The sequence below is a fragment of the Mustelus asterias genome, chromosome 12, assembly GCF_964213995.1.
Source record: "Mustelus asterias chromosome 12, sMusAst1.hap1.1, whole genome shotgun sequence".
NCBI lineage: Eukaryota > Metazoa > Chordata > Chondrichthyes > Carcharhiniformes > Triakidae > Mustelus > Mustelus asterias.
Window position 1 is genome coordinate 97579421 of NC_135812.1, and position 17501 is coordinate 97596921.

The 17501-nt window shown below is 42.1% G+C and overlaps 1 protein-coding gene across 1 annotated transcript in view; it reads left to right on the forward strand.

Annotated features, from left to right (window-relative positions):
- Window positions 1-17501, forward strand: part of LOC144501720 (dynein axonemal heavy chain 17-like) — an 832067-nt gene that overhangs the window by 401835 nt on the left and 412731 nt on the right. Inside the window, exons 38-39 of the mRNA XM_078225682.1 lie at window positions 13637-13794; window positions 15793-15931. Coding sequence (XP_078081808.1) covers window positions 13637-13794; window positions 15793-15931 — 297 coding nt within the window. The remainder of the gene's footprint in view (window positions 1-13636; window positions 13795-15792; window positions 15932-17501) is intronic.

Sequence of the window (17501 nt, forward strand, 5' to 3'; positions counted from 1 at the left end):
GGATCACAACAAAAGTGGGGGTTCTTGCAGGATTTGAAAACATGGTGAAAGAGTTATTCAATGCTAATTAGTAATAATTTGTTGAGAGGTTTTAAAACATGGAAAGCAAGTTACTGGATACTGAATAGTAAAACGTGGTCTGGGATTTATTGTTTCGAGGTGGGATCGATGAATTCTTAAAAAAAGAGGAAATGGAGGTCCTGAGGTGCTGGACAAAAGAACTGGAGTTACTGTGAGCTATGTTGTACAGGTTAGAATCCAAAATGGCATTGATAATTGCTAAGACTTCTTTAAGATTTAACTCTAACTAGTTTATAGAAAGTAACCAAGTGTCAGTTAACTGAATTGGCAGATAAATTTGAGTTAGGATTATCTGCAGGGATAAGGAAAGTTGATATAATTGCAAGCATAGCTAAGCATTTAAAATTGGAAAGGCTGCTTGAGAGATCAAGTTCTCCGAAAGGTGAGGCAATTGAGTTGGCAAGATTAAAATACAAAGACAACTAGAAATTTAAAACTTGAAATGCAGGGAAAAGAAAATTAAAGAAACTGAGAATTTCAGCTTAAAAAACCGACAAGTTATAGTAGAGGCATAGGAGCAGGTTGAGGAAGAACATATTTCGAGACAAGAACCTGGTGGGGAGATGTTTAAATTTATGCAAGATTTTTCAAAGTTTGAGGGAAGTATGTGGAAGCATTCTTTATTTCTTTTGAAAAGCTAGATAAACAGATGAAATTGCCAAAAGAAATTTGGACATTTATAAAATAAACTGAAAGGTAGAGTTAGTGAGGTACATGCATCTTGTAAGGTATATGCACCTTTGTAAGAGAAGGTATCTGTAGATTAAACTTGGTGCATATGAGTTGATTCCTGACGCTTACGGACAAAACTTTTGAAATGCAAGAAAGCAGCCTCGACAAGCTTTTAACAAAGAACAAAGAAAATTACAGCAAGGAACAAGCCCTTCAGCCCCCCAAGCCTGCACCGACCATGCTGATTGACTTAACTAAAACCCCCTACCCTTCCGGGGACCATATCCTCTCTTCCCATCCTATTCATGTATTTGGTCAAGACACCCTTTAAAAGTCACTACCATATCTGCTTCCACTACCTCCCCCGGCAACGAGTTCCAGCCACCCACTACTCTCTGTGTAAAAAATCTGCCTCATACATCTCCTTTAAACATTGCCCCTCGCACCTAAAACCTGTGCCCCCCAGTAATTGACTCTTCCACCCTGGGAAAAAACTTCTGACTATGAATGGTGAAAAATTACAACATGCTACTGTGCAGAGGGACCTGGGGGTCCTTGTCCATGAATCACAAAAACTCAGTTTGCAGGTGCAGCAGGTAATCAAGAAGGCAAATGGAATGTTGGCCTTTATCACGAGAGGGATGGAGTATAAAAGCAGGGAGGTCATGCTACAACTGTACAGGGTACTGGTGAGGCCGCACCTGGAGTACTGTGCACAATTTTGGTCGTCTTATTTATGAAAGGATATATTAACTTTGGAGGGGGTACAGAGAAGGTTCACCAGGTTGATTCCGGAGATGAGGGGGTTAGCTTATGAGGAGAGATTGAGTAGACTGAGCCTGTACTCATTGGAGTTTAGAAGGTTGAGGGGAGATCTTATAGAGACATATAAGATAATGAAGGGGCTAGACAGGGTAGAAGCAGCGAGGTTATTTCCACTTACAATGGAAACAAGAACTAGGGGGCATAGCCTCAAAATACGGGGGAGTCAATTTAGAACAGAGTTGAGGAGGAACTTCTTCTCCCAGAGGGTAGTGAATCTTTGGAATTCTCTGCCCAATGAAGCAGCAGAGGCTACCTCGTTAAATGTGTTAAAGTCACAGATAGATAGATTTTTAACCATGAAGGGAATTAAGGGTTATGGGGAGCGGGCGGGTAAGTGGAACTGAACCCACTATCAGATCAGCCATGATCTTATTGAGTGGCGGAGCAGGCTTGAGGGGCTAGATGGCCTACTCCTGCTCCTATTTCTTATATTATCTACTCTGTCCATGCCTCTCATAATCTTGTAGACTTCTATCAGGTCGCCCCTCAACCACCGTCGTTCAAGTGAAAACAAACCAAGTTTCTCCAACCTCTCCTCATAGCTAATGCCCTCCATACCAGGCAACATCCTGGTAAATCTTTTCTGTACCCTCTCCAAAGCCTCCACATCTTTTTGGTAATGTGGCGACCAGAATTGAACACTATATTGCAAGTGCAGCCTAACTAAGGTTCTATAAAGCTGCAACATGACTTGCCAATTTTTAAACTCAATGCCCCGGCCGATGAAGACAAGCATGCCGTATGTCTTCTTGACTACCTTCTCCACCTGCATTGCCACTTTCAGTGACCTGTGTACCTGTACACCCAGATCCCTTTGGCTATCAATACTCTTAAGGATTCTGCCATTTACTGTTTATTTCCTATCTATATTAGACAAACAGCAAAGGCCCAGCACTGATCGCTGAGGAATGTCACTTGTCACAGCCATCCATTCAGAAACGCACCCTTCCACTGCTACCCTCTGTCTTCTTTGACCAAGCCAGATTTGTATCCACCTTGCCAGCTCACCTCTGATCCCATGCAACTTCACCTTCTGCACCAGTCTGCCATGAGGGGCCTTGTCAAAGGCCTTACAGAAGTCCATGTAGACAACATCCACTGCCCTACCCTCATCAATCATCTTCGTCACTTCCTCGAAAAACTCGATCAAGTTTGTGAGACACGACCTCCCCCTCACAAAACCATTTTGCCTCTCACTAATACGTCCACTTATTTCCAAGTGGGAATAAATTCTGTCTCGAAGAATCCTCTCCAATAATTTCCCTACCACTGATGTAAGGCTCACCGGCCTGTAATTACCTGGATTATTCTTGCTACCTTTCATAAACAAAATAACAACATTGGCTATTCTCCAATCCTCTGGGACCTCCCCTGTACAGTAAGAGTTTTAACAACACCAGGTTAAAGTCCAACAAGTTTATTTGGTAGCAAATGCCATTAGCCTTCGGAGCGCTGCTCCTTCGTCAGATGGAGTGGAAATCTGCTCTCAAACAGGGCATAGAGACACAAAATCAAGTTACAGAATACTGATGAGAATGCGAATCTCTACAACCAACCAGGTCTTAAAGATACAGACAATGTGAGTGGAGGGAGCATTAAGCACAGGTTAAAGAGATGTGTATTGTCTCCAGACAGGACAGCCAATGAGATTCTGCAAGTCCAGGAGGCAAGCTGTGGGGGTTATTTCTGTAACTTGATTTTGTGTCTCTGTGCCCTGTTTGAGAGCAGATTTCCACTCCATCTGATGAAGGAGCAGCGCTCCGAAAGCTAATGGCATTTGCTACCAAATAAACCTGTTGGACTTTAACCTGGTGTTGTTAAAACTCTCACTGTGTTCACCCCAGTCCAACGCCGGCATCTCCACATCACACCTCCCCTGTAGCCAGTGAGGATACAAAGATTTCTCTCACCGCCCCAGCAATTTCCTCCCTTGCCTCTCTCAGTATTCTGGGGTATATCCCATCAGACCCTGGGGACTTGTCTACCTTAATGTTTCTCAAGAACCCCAATACCTCCTCCTTTTTGATCTCAACATGACTCAAACTATCTACACATCCTTTCCCAGACTCATCATCCACCAAGTCCTTCTCTTTGGTGAATACTGACGCAAAGTACTCATTTAATACCTCGTCCATTTCCTCTGGCTCCACACATAGATTCCCTCCCTTGTCCTTGAGTGGGCCAACCCTCTCCCTGGCTACTCTCTTGCTCTTTATATATGTATGAAAAGCCTTGGGATTTTCCTTAATCCTGCTTTTTCGTGACCCCTTTTAGCCCCCTTACTCCTTGCTTAAGTTTCTTTCTACTTTCCTTGTATTCCACACTTGCTTTGTGTGTTCCCAGCCTCCTAGCTTTGACAAATGCTTCCTTTTTCTCTTTGACTAGGCTCACAATATCTCTCGTTATCCAAGGTTCCCAAAATTTGCCATACTTATCCTTCATCCTTACAGGAATGTACCGGTCCTGAATCCCTATCAACTTACACTTGAAAGCCTCCCACATGCCAGATGTTGATTTGCCCTCAAACATCTGCCCCCAATCTACATTCTTCAGTTCCTGCCTAATATTGTTGTAATTAGCCTTCCCCCAATTTAGCACCTTAACTTGAGGACTACACTTATCTTTATCCATCAGTACCTTAAAGCTTACTGAATTGTGGTCACTGTTCCCAAACTGCTCCCCTACTGAAATGTCGACCACCTGGCTGGGCTCATTCACCAATACCAGGTCCAGTATGGCCCCTTCCCTAATTAGACTATCTACATACTGTTTCAGGAAGCCCTCCTGGATGCTCCTTACAAACTCTGCCCCATCCGCACCCCTAGCCCTAAGTGAGTCCCAGTCAATATAGGGGAAGTTAAAATCTCCCACCACAACAACTCTGTTACTTTTATACCTTGCCAAAAACTGCCTACATATCTGTTTCTGTATCTCCCACTGGCAGTTGGTTGGCCTATAGTAAACCCCCAACATTGTGACTACACCTTTCCTATTCCTGAGCTCTACCCATATTGCCTCATTGTATGAGCCCTCCGAGGTGTCCTCCTGGAGTACAGCTACGATATTCTCCTTAACCAGTAGTGCAACTCCCCCACCCCTTTTACATCTCCCTCTATCCCACCTGAAACATCTGTGTCCTGGAATGTTAAGCTGCCAATCCTGTCCTTCCCTTAACCAAGTCTCTGTAATGGCAACAACATCATAGTTCTTAGTACTAATCCAAGCTCTAAGTTCATCTGCCTTACCTGTTACGCTTCTCACATTGAAACAAATGCATTTCAGTCCACCAGACCCTCTTTGATTAGCAATCCCACCCTGCCTGCTGTTTCTCTGAGTGTTACTGGCCCTACTGTCTGGTTCCCCTTCAGCTAATTTGCTTTGGTTCCTACTCCCTGCCAAACTAATTTAAATCCTCCCGCGTGACACTGGTAAATTTCCGGCCAGAATATTTATGCCCTTCCAGTTTAGATGCAATCAGCCCTTCTTGTACAGGTCCCATCTGCCCCGGAAGAGATCCCAATGGTTCAGATCTCTGAAACTCTCCCTCCTACACCAGCTGTTTAGCCATGTGTTGAGCTGCACTATCTTTCTATTCCTAGCCTCATTAGCACATGGCACAGGGAGTAATCCTGAGATTACAACCCTAGAGGTCTTGCTTTTTAACTTTCTATCTAACTCCCTAAACTGCTGCTGCAAGACCTCATCACTCTTCCTACCTGTCGTTCGTACCAATATGTACCACAACCTCTGGCTGTTCACCCCCTCCCTTCAGAATGCTTTCTGTCCGTTCAGAGACATCCTGGACCCTGGCACCAGGGAGGCAACATACCATCCTTCATCCTTTTATTGAATTTGAGAGGGTAAAGCAAAGTAATTTTGACCATTAAATGCTGGCATTGAAGGTTAAGGTTGCAAAGAACAAAGAACAGTACAGCACAGGAACAGGACCTTCGGCCCATCAAGCCTGCACCAATCACATTGACCTATCTAGACCAATCGCCTATTTCCCCCTGTTCATGTGTCTATCCGGATAAGTCTTAAATGTCGCTAAAGTGTCTGCCTCAGCCACCTCACTTGGCAGTGCATTCCAGGCCCCCACCATCCTCTATGTAAAAAACTTCCCCTGGAATCTCTATTGAACCTTTCCCCCCTTATCCTGAAATTGTGCCCTCTTGTAATTGTCATTTCTGCCCTGGGAAAATGCTTCCAATTGTTCACCTTATCTATGCCCCTCATAATTTTATGAACTTCTATCACGTTGCCCCTCAGACTCCATCTTTCCAGGGAGAACAATCCCAGTTTATTCAATCTCTCCTCATATTTAATACCCTCCATTCCAGGCAACATCCTAGTAAACCTTTTCTGTACTCCTTCCAAAGCCTCCACATCCTTCTGGTAGTGTGGTGATCAGAATTGGACACAGTATTCCAAAAGTGACCTAATCACCGTTTTATATAACTGTAACATAATTTGCCAACTTTTATAGTCAATGCTTCGGCCGATGAAGGCAAGCATGCCATATGCTTTCTTCATCACCTTTTCCACCTGTGCTGCCACTTCTAAGGATCTGTGGATCTGTACTCCCAGATCTCTCTATGTGTCTATACCCCGATGGTTCTGACATTTATTTTATAGCTCCCACCTGAATTGGATCTGCCAAAATGCACCACCTCGCATTTGTCCGGATTAAATGCCATCTGTCATTTCTCTGCCCAATTTTCCAGCCTATCTATATCCTGCTGTATTCTCTGACAATCTTCATCACTATCATCTGCAAACTTTCTAATTTGACCAGCTCGGTTTTCTTCCAAGTCATTTATATATATTACAAACAACAGAGGTCCCAGCATTGATCCCTGCAGAATCCCATTCGTTACAGACATCCATTCGGAAAAATACCCTTCCACCGCTACCCTTCTATGGCCAAGCCAGTTCTGAATCTATCTAGTTGGTTCACCCTTGATCCCATGTGATTTAACCTTTTGCACCAGCCTGCATGACGGACCTTGTCAAATGCTTTACTAAAGTCCATGTAGACAATGTCCATGGCCCTTCCATCTTAATCATTTTTGTCACCTCCTCAAAAAACCCAAGCAAATTAGTGAGACATGACCTCCCTCATACAAAACCATGTTGTCTGACACTAATAAGACCATTCAGTTCCAAATGTGTATTGATCCTATCTCTAAGAATCTTCTCCAACAATTTCACTATCATGACGTTGAGTTCACTAGCTTATAATTACCCGGGTTATCCTTGCTACCCTTCTTAAATAACTGGACAACATTGGCTATCCTCCAATCCTCTGGGACCTCACCTGTGGCCAATGATGAAACAAAGATTTCTGTTCGAGGCCCAGCAATTTCCTCTCTTGTCTCCCTCAGTAATTTGGGACAGATGTCATTTGGCCCTGGGGATTTCTCTACCTTAATGCTTTTTAATACATCTAACACTTCCTCACTCGTAATGATGACTTGCTCTAAAGGTTTTACATACCCCTCCAAGACACCATCAGTCAATGTGTCCCTCTCCTTTGTGAATACCGATGCAAAGTACTCATTAAAGATCTCACCCACTTCCTTCGTTCGACGCATAATTTTCCTCCTTTGTCCTTGAGTGGACCAACTCTTTCTCTAGCTACCCTCTTGTTCCTAATATATGTATAAAATGCCTTGGGATTCTCCTTAATCCTGCCTGCCAAAGACATTTCATGACCCCTTTTTGCCCTCCAAACTCCCTGTTTGAGTTATTTTCTACTTTCCCTGTATTCTTCAAGTACTTCATCTGTTTTTAGTTGCCTAGACCTCATGTATTCACCCTTTTTCTTTTTGACTAGACTCACAATTTCCCTGGTCATCCATGGTTCCCAAATCCTGCCTTTCCTGTTCTTCCTTTTCACATACTAAACCCTTAGAGAGGTGATTATTTTGGAAGAATTTAAAAATTCATTTCCTTTCGCTATTAGAGCTCATGCTGAGGAGCAAAAAGTTAAAACTGCTAGACAGGCAGCAGAGTTAGTATTTGACTACAAACTGGTCCATAGAAATAAATATTTTCTCTGTTATCCTTTTAAACTTGAAAATGATAGAAGGTGGGAAGCAGAATGGAAAACAAATAGTAAAGAAAGGGAAGGAAATGGTCAAGAAAATTCACCTCAGATCAGAAGGGAAAGTGCTGAGGATGGAAGTGTTTCCATTGTAACAAAGTGGGACATAGTTCTGGATACTAAATGGAAGACCAAACGAAAATTAATCATGGAAAATAGAACACCTGAATGAGGATTTTAACTATCTAAAGGATAAACTTGGAAAGCAAACCTAGCGAAGGTTGATCATCAGTTAAAATTTGATGAACTTCTTGCATCAGTTGTATTTATGAATTATTCTGGAAAATTGAGCAGGAAAATAAATTTTTGGTAACTCAGAATAATTGGTTGCTTGCAGAATTAGCAGAACTAAAAAACTGTTGGAACTTTGTCGTGAAAGAGCAATCAGATTCTTGAAATTGGAAGCAAAATGGAGTAAATGAAGGAGAAAATTTGACAAGAAAGTACTCAATAAATGGTAGGACACTAGGAAGTTCTGTGGAACAAAGGGACTTTGGTGTGTTTGTCCACAGATCTCTGAAAGTGGAAGGACATGTTAGTAGGGTGGTAAAAATGGCATATGAGACACTTGCCTTTATCAATCAAAGCATAAATTACAAAAGCAGGGAAATCAGGTTGGAGTTGTACAGAACTTTGGTGAGGTCACAGCAAGAGTACTGTTCTGGTCGCCACATTATCGGATTACACTGGAGGGGGTGCAGAGGAGATTCACCAGGATGCTGCCTGGGATGGAACATTTAAGTTATGAAGAGAGGTTGGGTAGGCTTGGGTTATTTTCGTTGGAGCAGAGGGGTGACCTGATCGAGGTGTACAAGATTATGAGAGACATGGACAGAGTAGATAAGGAGCAGCTGTTCCCCTTAGTTGAAGGGTCAGTCACGAGCGGTCATAGGTTCAAGGTGAGGGACAGAAGGTTTAGGTGGATGTGAGGAAAAACCTTTTTACCCAGAGAGTGGTGACAGTTTAGAATGTGCTGCTTGGGAGGGTGGTGGAGGCAGGTTGCCTCACATCCTTTAAAAAGTATCTGGATGAGCACTTGACACATCATAACATTCAGGACTATGAGCCAAATGCTGGCAGATGGGATTAGGTTGGAGTTCAGGTGTTTCTAACGTGTCGGTGCGGACTCAATGGGCTGAAGGTCCTCTTCTGCTCTGTATGATTCAATGATTCTATAATTCTATGACAATTAATGGTATGGAGTATCACAGTTCTAAACCTATTCCTGTGATAAAAATTAATTGTTGAATAGTGACCCAGTTGAGCAAAGAACTGAACCAAGTATTGATGTGTCAAAGTTAGTAAGGGACAATAAGAAAACAATTGAAGTACCTACAAAATTCAAAATTGCAACTTGTCATTCCAGAGGTACTGAAATTGCAAAATGATCTTTCTGAGTGAATGACCAGAGACACTGATTTTAAAAAAAATTCATTTACAGGATGCGGGTGTCACAGGCTAGGCTAGCATTTATTGCCCATCCCTAGTTCCCCTTCAGAAGGTGGTGGTAAGCTGCCTCCTTGGACCGCTGAAGTCACTGACACAGTCACAGTGCTGTAAGGGAGCGAATTCCAGGATTTTGACCCAGTGACAGTGAAGGAACAGTGATATACTTCCAAGTCAGGATGGTGAGTGACTTGAGGGGAACCTTCAGGTGATGGTGGAGTCAGGTATTTGCTGTTTTTGTTCTTCTAGATAGTAGTGGTCATGGGTTTAGAAGGTGCTGTCTAAGGAACCTTGCTGAGTTCTTGTAGTGCATTTGCAGATGGTACATATGGCTGCTACTGTTCATCCTTGGTGGAGCGATTGCATATCAGTGTTTTTAAGGCAAGGATAGATACATTTTTGAACAGTAAAGGAATTAAGGGTTATGGTGAGCGGGCGGGTAAGTGGAGCTGATTCCACGAAAAGATCAGCCATGAGCTTATTGAATGGCGGAGCAGGCTCGAGGGGCCAGATGGCCTACTCCTGCTCCTAGTTTGTATGTTCTTATATTTGTGGAAGAGGTTGCAATTAAGTGGGCTGTTTTGTCCTGGATAATGTCAAGCTTCTTGGGTGTTGTTGGAGCTACCACTCATCCAGACAAGTGGAGAGTATTCCATTACACCCCTAGCTTGTGCCTTGTAGATGTTAAACAGGCTTTGTGGAGTCAGGAGGTGAATTATTTGCAGCAGGATTCCCAGCTTTTGACCTGCTCTTTTGCCACAATATGTATATGGCTGATTGAGTCCAGTTTCTGATCAGTGGTAACCCCCAGGCTGTTGGTAGTTGGGGATTCAGTGATGGTAATGCCATTGAATGTCAATGGACAATCGTTAGATCCTCTCTTGTTGGAGATGGTCATTGCCAGGCATTTGTGTGACGCGAATGTTACTTGCCACTTGTCAATCCAAACCTTGATATTGTCCAGATCTTGCTGCATTTGGACACAGTATCTGAGGAGTCGTGAATAGTGCTGAACATCGTGCAATGATCTGTGGACATCCCCACTTCTGACCTTATGATGGAAGGAATGTCATTGATGAAGAAGCTGAAGATGGCTGGGCCTAGGACACACCTCTGAGGAACTCCAGCAATGATGTCCTAGAGCTGAGATGATTGACTTCCAACCACCACAACCATCATCTTTTGTGCCAGGTATGAATCCAACCAGTGAAGAGTTATTCCCCTGATTTCCACTGACTTCAGTTTTGCACATACTCTGTCAAATGCTGACTTGATGTCAAGGGCAGTCACTTTCACTTCAGCTCTTTTGTCAATGTTTGAACCAAGACTGTGATGAGGTCAGGAGCTGAGTGACCCTGGCAGAATTCAATCTGAGGACCCATAAGCAGGTTATTGCTGAGTAATTGTCATTTGATAGCACTGTTGATGACACCTTCCATAACTTTACTAATGATCAAGAGTTGACTGATGGGTGATGGTGCAGTAATTGTCCAAGTTGGATTTGTCCTATTTTTGTGTACAGGACATACCTGAGCAATTTTCTACATTGCTGGGTAGATGCCAGTGTTGGATCTGTAGTGGAACAGCTTTGCTAGTGGCATGGCAAGTTCTAGAGTACAGGTCTTCAGGAGTATTGCTGGAATATTGTCGTAGCCTTTGCGTTATCCAGTGCCTTCAGCTGTTTCTTCATATCACATGAATCGAATTGGCTGACATCTGTTATTCCTTACCAGTAGCAATGAAGCTGAACAGGACACTTTTAGATAATGCATGCAGTGATGCAGGTAACTGGGCAGTGTAGGTTTGCAGCCTGTACTGAACACATCTCCTTAGTTTGTTGAACCTCCAAGGTTCCTAGCCTCAATTTTCTGAACACCACACCATTTACATTATTTCTTTCCCTTAATATCTTAAAAAGCTTCAATCAAATCACGAATAACCTTCTACACTCCAGGTAATACAATACTAAAGCTGACATATTTGGACATTAAGGGGCAATTTAGCATGGCCAATCCACCTAATCTGCACATTTTTGGACTGTGGGAGGAAACCAGAACACTTGGAGAAAACCCACACAGACACAGGGAGAGCATGTAAATCTCACACAGTCGCCAAGGCAGGAATCAAACTTGGCTCCCTGGTGCTGTGAGGCAGCAGTGCTAACACACTGTGCCAACGTGCCACCCATAATTAGACCATAAGAAATAGGAACAGAAGAAGGCCGTTCAGCCTCTCGAGTGTGCTGCACTATTCAATAGGATCACGGCTGATCTGTCATTTGTCACGTCCACTTTCCTACCCTTTTCCATGACCCTTGATTCCTTTACTGATCAAAATTCTATCTATCTCAGCCTTAAATGTACACAAGGACTCTACCCTCATAGCTCTCTGTGTCAAGGAGTTCCAAAGACTCACAACGCTCTGAGAGAAGAAATTCCTTCTCAGCTCAGTTTTAAGATTATTCTGAGATTATGCCCTCTGATCCTACATTCTCCCATTAGGAGAACCATTCAGCATTTACCCTGCCAAGCCCCTTAAAGGGTCCTATATGTTTCAATGAGATCATCTCTCATTCTTCTAAATTCCAATGAGTATCTGTTCCAATCTGTTTAACCTTTCCTCATAAGACAATCCATCTCCATACCAAGGATCATCCGAGTGAGCCTTCTATGAACTGCCTCCAATGAAATATCTTTCCTTAAATAAGAGAACCAAAATTGCTCACAGTACTCCAGATGTGGCTCACCAGTACCTTGTACAGTTGCAACGTGACTTCCCTACTCTTATACTCCAATCCCCATGAAATAAGGGCCAACATTCCATTAGCCTTCCTGATTACCTGCTGCATCTGTGTGTTAGCTTTCTGTGCTTCGTGCACAAGTACCACCAAGTTCCTTTGTGTTGCAGCTTTCTGCAGTTTTTCTCTAATTAAATAGTACTCTGTTCTTTTGTTCTCCATTCCAAAATCAACATTTTCCCACATTATCCTCCATTTACCAACTTTTTGCCCACTTATTAACCCATCATTATCTCTTTGTAAACTGTTTGTATTCTTCTCACAACTTGCCGTTCTCCCTATTTTTGTGTTGTCTGCAAGTACAGTACACTTGCTTCCTTCAAGTCATTAATATATATTGTAAATAGTTGCAATCCCAGCGCCAATCCCTGTTGAACCCCACTGGTTACAGGTCACCAACCTGAAAAAGAACCCCTTATCCCATCGCTGTTTCCTGCCCATTAGCCAATTATCTATCCATGCCAATATATAACCTCCAACATCATGGGCTCTTATCTTATGACCTTAACCTTTCGTGAGGTACCTTGTCAAACATCTTCTGGAAGTCCAAATACAACACATCTACTGTTTCCCCCATATCCAGTCTGGTTGAGACTTCCTTGTAAAACTCTAATAAATTCGTCAGACACGATTTTCCTTTCATGAAGCCATGCTGACTCTGCTTGATTAGATTATGATTTTCCAAATGTGCTGCTATTACTTCCTTAATAATTGATTCCAACATTTTTCCAACAATAGATGTTAGGCTAAATGGCTTATAATGTCCTGCTTTTTGCCTCCATCCCTTTTTGAATAGGGGTGTCACATTGGCAGTTTTCCAATCCTCCAGTACTTCTTCAGAATGATTTTTGGAAAATTACAAACAATGCTTCTACTACCTCTGTAGCTATTTCTTTTAGGATCTTAGAATGCAAGCCATCAAGCCGAGGGACTTATCTTCCTTTAACCCCATTAGTTGTTCTAATACCATTTCTCTAGTTGGATACATAAGTTTTCTCATATCTGCCAACGTTCCCACTACTGGCAAAATGACATGGTGGTGGGAAGGCTTTGAACTTGCACCCACACCACCTCCTCTTCCCCATCCTCTTGCCCGAGCATCCAACAACACCCTCCCCCCCCCCCCCCCGCATCCCACACACCTCACTTTCCCCTTGACATCTTCCTATACTATTTCACCATTTTGGTTGTTTTCCCACCTCCCAGTTCATCCAAAAGGCTAGTAAAATTCCAGCCCTAATTTGTGTAATCTCATCCCACAATTTAGCCATTACATTCCAACCTTTTTTGGACCTGGAAATAGGTCTTATGAGCAGTTTAATTAAGCTTCCACTTATTCCATTTAGGATCTTTCAGTGCTTGTGCAGAGAATGAAGTAGGTCTTAAATTCCACGATAATTTGGTGGCATTGATTTCTACTATATTTTCACTAAAATCTGGGACTCAGGGATCCAAAAAGATGGCTGAATAAATGATAAAATGTTTAAAATGGAAGCTAGCATTTCAGATCATTGACATTTCATCAAGGTCATTAACCTGAAATGTTAACTCTGGTTCTCTGCACAGATGCTGCCCAGTGAGATTTCCAGAATTATCTATTTCAGATTTCCAATATCTGCAGTATTTTGCTATTGTGAATAGGTGTTCTTTTGAAAGTTGATATCATTTTAGAAATGTAATGACTTTCTACTCTATCAATATTGTTGCAGGTGAAATGTATTCAGGATGCAATACGTGACAAGAAAAAAAAATTTAATTTTCTGGGAGAAAATATTGTTCTCATCCCAACTGTTGGCATTTTCATTACAATGAATCCAGGTTATGCAGGACGCACAGAACTGCCAGAAAATCTGAAGGCATTGTTCCGGTAGTGTAACTGATTATTTAAAAATAGAAACATAAAAAATAGGAGCAGGAGTAGGCCATTCGGTCCTTCAAACCTGCTCCGCCACACATTATGATCATGGCTCATCATCCAACTCAGTAACCTGTTCCTGCTTTCCTCCCATATCCTTTGATCCCTTTAGCCCCAAGAGCCATATCTAATTCTTTCTTGTTTTAAAATGGTTTGATAATCTGCTGTACATTAAAAAATTATATTATATCTATGTGATATGTTTAAATTTGAATGTGGGATTTGTACTCCCTTCAAAATTCTAATATTCTAATATTACCCTGGGTAAGAGCCAATTACCCGGGAACTCCAGAAGATGATACCATTGTCAACTCTGAGCTCGTCCTTCTTCATCCAGTAATGTTTCATTTCCTCTGAGGACTGTCCTCTGAATCCCCTATCAGTTCTAATATTACTTTTTTCTGCCATCCTTATAGGTGATGTTTTAGTATGGTTTTTCTTTTTATCTGAAAAATGAGTTATCATGTTTCTTTGACATACTATCACAGAGTGCTGTATTATCCTTTTCCTCTCACTAACCAAAGTTTATAGTCTGCAACATAAAGTTTTAAACAAAGCAATAGATTAGAAATATATATTTCATAATATTATGATAACATTTCTTCAAGGTTGTCTTTTGATTCATTACTGTTTTCCATAAACTTTAACTTAATCTAACTTCAAGGCCTCAATCTCCCACAAATATTTGGGCTTGAACTTATTCATTTTGGGCAACACTGTAATGGAATTTTACAGGGCACTTTAAAATGCTTTAGGTGTCAGGAGTGAGGGCATAAAATCTGAACAAAAGACAATGGCCTGGGATCCAACATCCTCGTATTGTTTACACAATTTACTGACAGCAACCAAGATAGAGGGCAGACCCTCACATCAATGAGATGTGAATATAATTAAGTGAATTAATTGGCCTATTGACAGCAATTTTACCATTACTTTTAATTTTCTTAATGGTGCATGGGAACCATAGAGCTTCAGTGCCTTGTCTGACAAAAGGCAGAGACTAGCAAATGTTTAGGAGCAGACTATGATAGAAAATAATAATGAGAGACCCAATACAGAGTAATTGTTAATTAGTCAATGCGTTGGGAGATCTCAACCTCAGAGAAGGACTCTGGGATTGACGCTACTCTAACTGAGGAATCATGCAATGTTTATACATTGCAAGTCACGTAGGCAAGGCATTATTTACATTCCAACATTGTCTGGTTTTAGGTTTTACATTAAACAATTTGCAGATGTTCACAAGGCAGAGTGTCTACTATCCCAAGAAATATCTGTCTTTCTTATCTCTCTTCAGTTCCATGTAATCTCTTCCCGAGTACTTTCTGCCACCAGGCTTCAGCTTTGCACTGTTAACTTTGCTAATTGAGACCATCTAAGTATTACAGAAATCTCCAGACATGTTTACTGCTTAGGCATGTACACATTTGGCTAGCAGTGTCTGTCTTTTGCCACATCTACACATTAGCTGGGTGATACTTTCAGATTTCCTGTCTGCTGACTGATCCCCACACCCTCCTTCCAACACTCCAATATCTCCCATTGAAATATTCACATTGGGGCTATAATTGGGGCTATAATTGCCCATTGAGCTTTTGAGTAATTCTGGGTTTACATCAAGCCGTTAGGTTTCCAATTTCCCAGACTATATTTGAAAGAAAGTTAGTATCAGGTTATTCTTTTAAATGTAGTAATAAATAGCATGTCAATGATTAATGAAAGCAAAATACTGTGGGTGCTGGAGATCTAAAGTAAAAACAGAAAGTGTTAGAAAACCTCAGCAACTCTGGCAGCACTCTTTAGAAAAAGAAACAGAGCTAACATTTCAAGTCCAATATGACTTCTTCATAACAGATGATGTTTTCCAGCATTTTCAGTATTTATTTCTTTTAATGATTAATGTTTCCATGCTTACAGAGTTAAGGCTTATTACTACTTCTCTTCTTTTAGACCCTGTGCTATGGTTGTACCAGACTTTGAGTTAATTTGTGAAATCATGTTGGTTGCTGAAGGTTTCATTGATGCAAAACTGCTTGCTAGAAAATTTATTACCCTTTACACACTGTGTAAAGAACTTCTTTCTAAACAGGTAAATTCAAATCATTGTTTATTTTAGTAGATTGGTTTTCCCATACAAAATTGAAAAATGCTTTGTATTAATGTATAGTAAAAAGAAAGGTATTTTTGTAATAATGTGGAATGAAATTTTGAGCCAAGACACTCTATGCATTTTCACTCACGCTCAAAATCTGGAGAGTTTTGAAAAATGGGATTCTCCGCCTACAAGATCCCATTTTGTATTTTTGGACCAAGTACACTGGTGGAGTAATGTGGAACACGCCGTGGAACATCGGGAACCTTATTTTATCAAAGGGCATGAGGGCTCTGAGCTCTGCCATTTCTCTGGTTGGTTACGCTCGCTCACACTTGTTGTGGTTGAATTTGTCCTACAATGACACAGCTAGGGAGTGTAGGTGGGAGTTATGAGATTGAAGATGGTGATAAGCAGGACAGGTGTGGCATTTTAGTGGGAGCTGGAGTGTGAGCATAGCATAGCAGCTTATAGGGGGGGATCATGGTGTTTGGTAAAGGTGGGAGGAAAGCAACCACCGAAGTGGCTGGGACAGAGATGGTGTTGGAGGTGGGAGGAGTGTGTGAGGTCAAGAGAGAGACTGAAGGTAGTTCACTAACCCTGGCTGAGTGAAGAACATCATTCATATTCTTCCAACACTGCTGTCCCGTCTTTTTTTGCAGTGAGTTGGCACTCACAAGGGTTGCCACTGCATTCCATGTGGAAGTGGTGACATTATTGGAAGGCCTTCTTCTGGAGCAGGGGTAAAATGCATCCCGCTTCTGCTGTACACCAGCCAGCAGTCTGGTCAGGACTCCCTCTGAAAAGCGTGGTCCGGACTTCTTGGTTGCCATCCCCAGAATAGATCTGGAACCAATGCTGGGGAGCTGTTTATTGGAGCTCTTCAGTGATTGTGATGATTAAGTTGTGGTGGGGTGGACGTATCAGAAAGAACACACCGCAAACATAACATGATTTTAGTGGGGATAAAAACTTTTACGAATGAGGCATAAGATCTGGTCCAAAATCATGCTGGCAGCTTTGACAGGAATCATTCATTTTTTGCACCAGAACCAACATCCATCATTATGAAGTGCTTCGAAAGGCTAGTCATGGCACAAATCAATTCCAGCCTCCCGGACTACCTGGATCCACTACAGTTTGCCTATCGCTGCAACAGGTCCCCAGCAGACGCCATCTCCCTGGCCCTGCACTCAACAGCTAGATAACAAGGACACCTATGTCAGACTCCTATTTATTGACTACAGATCAGCCTTCAACACCATTATTCCCACGAAACTCATCTCCAAACTCCGTGACCTGGGTCTCTGCACCTCCCTCTGCAACTGGATCCTGAACTTCCTAACTCACAGACCACAATCAGTAAGGATAGGCAACAACACATCCTCCACACTCATCCTCAACACCGGTGCCCCACAAGGCTGAGTTCTCAGTCCCCTACTATACTCCTTATACAACAAGACTGTTTGGCCAAATTCCCCTCCAATTCGATTTCCAAGTTTGCTGACAACACCACCGTAGTGGGTCGGATCTCAAACAATGATGAGACAGTGTACAGGAATGAGAT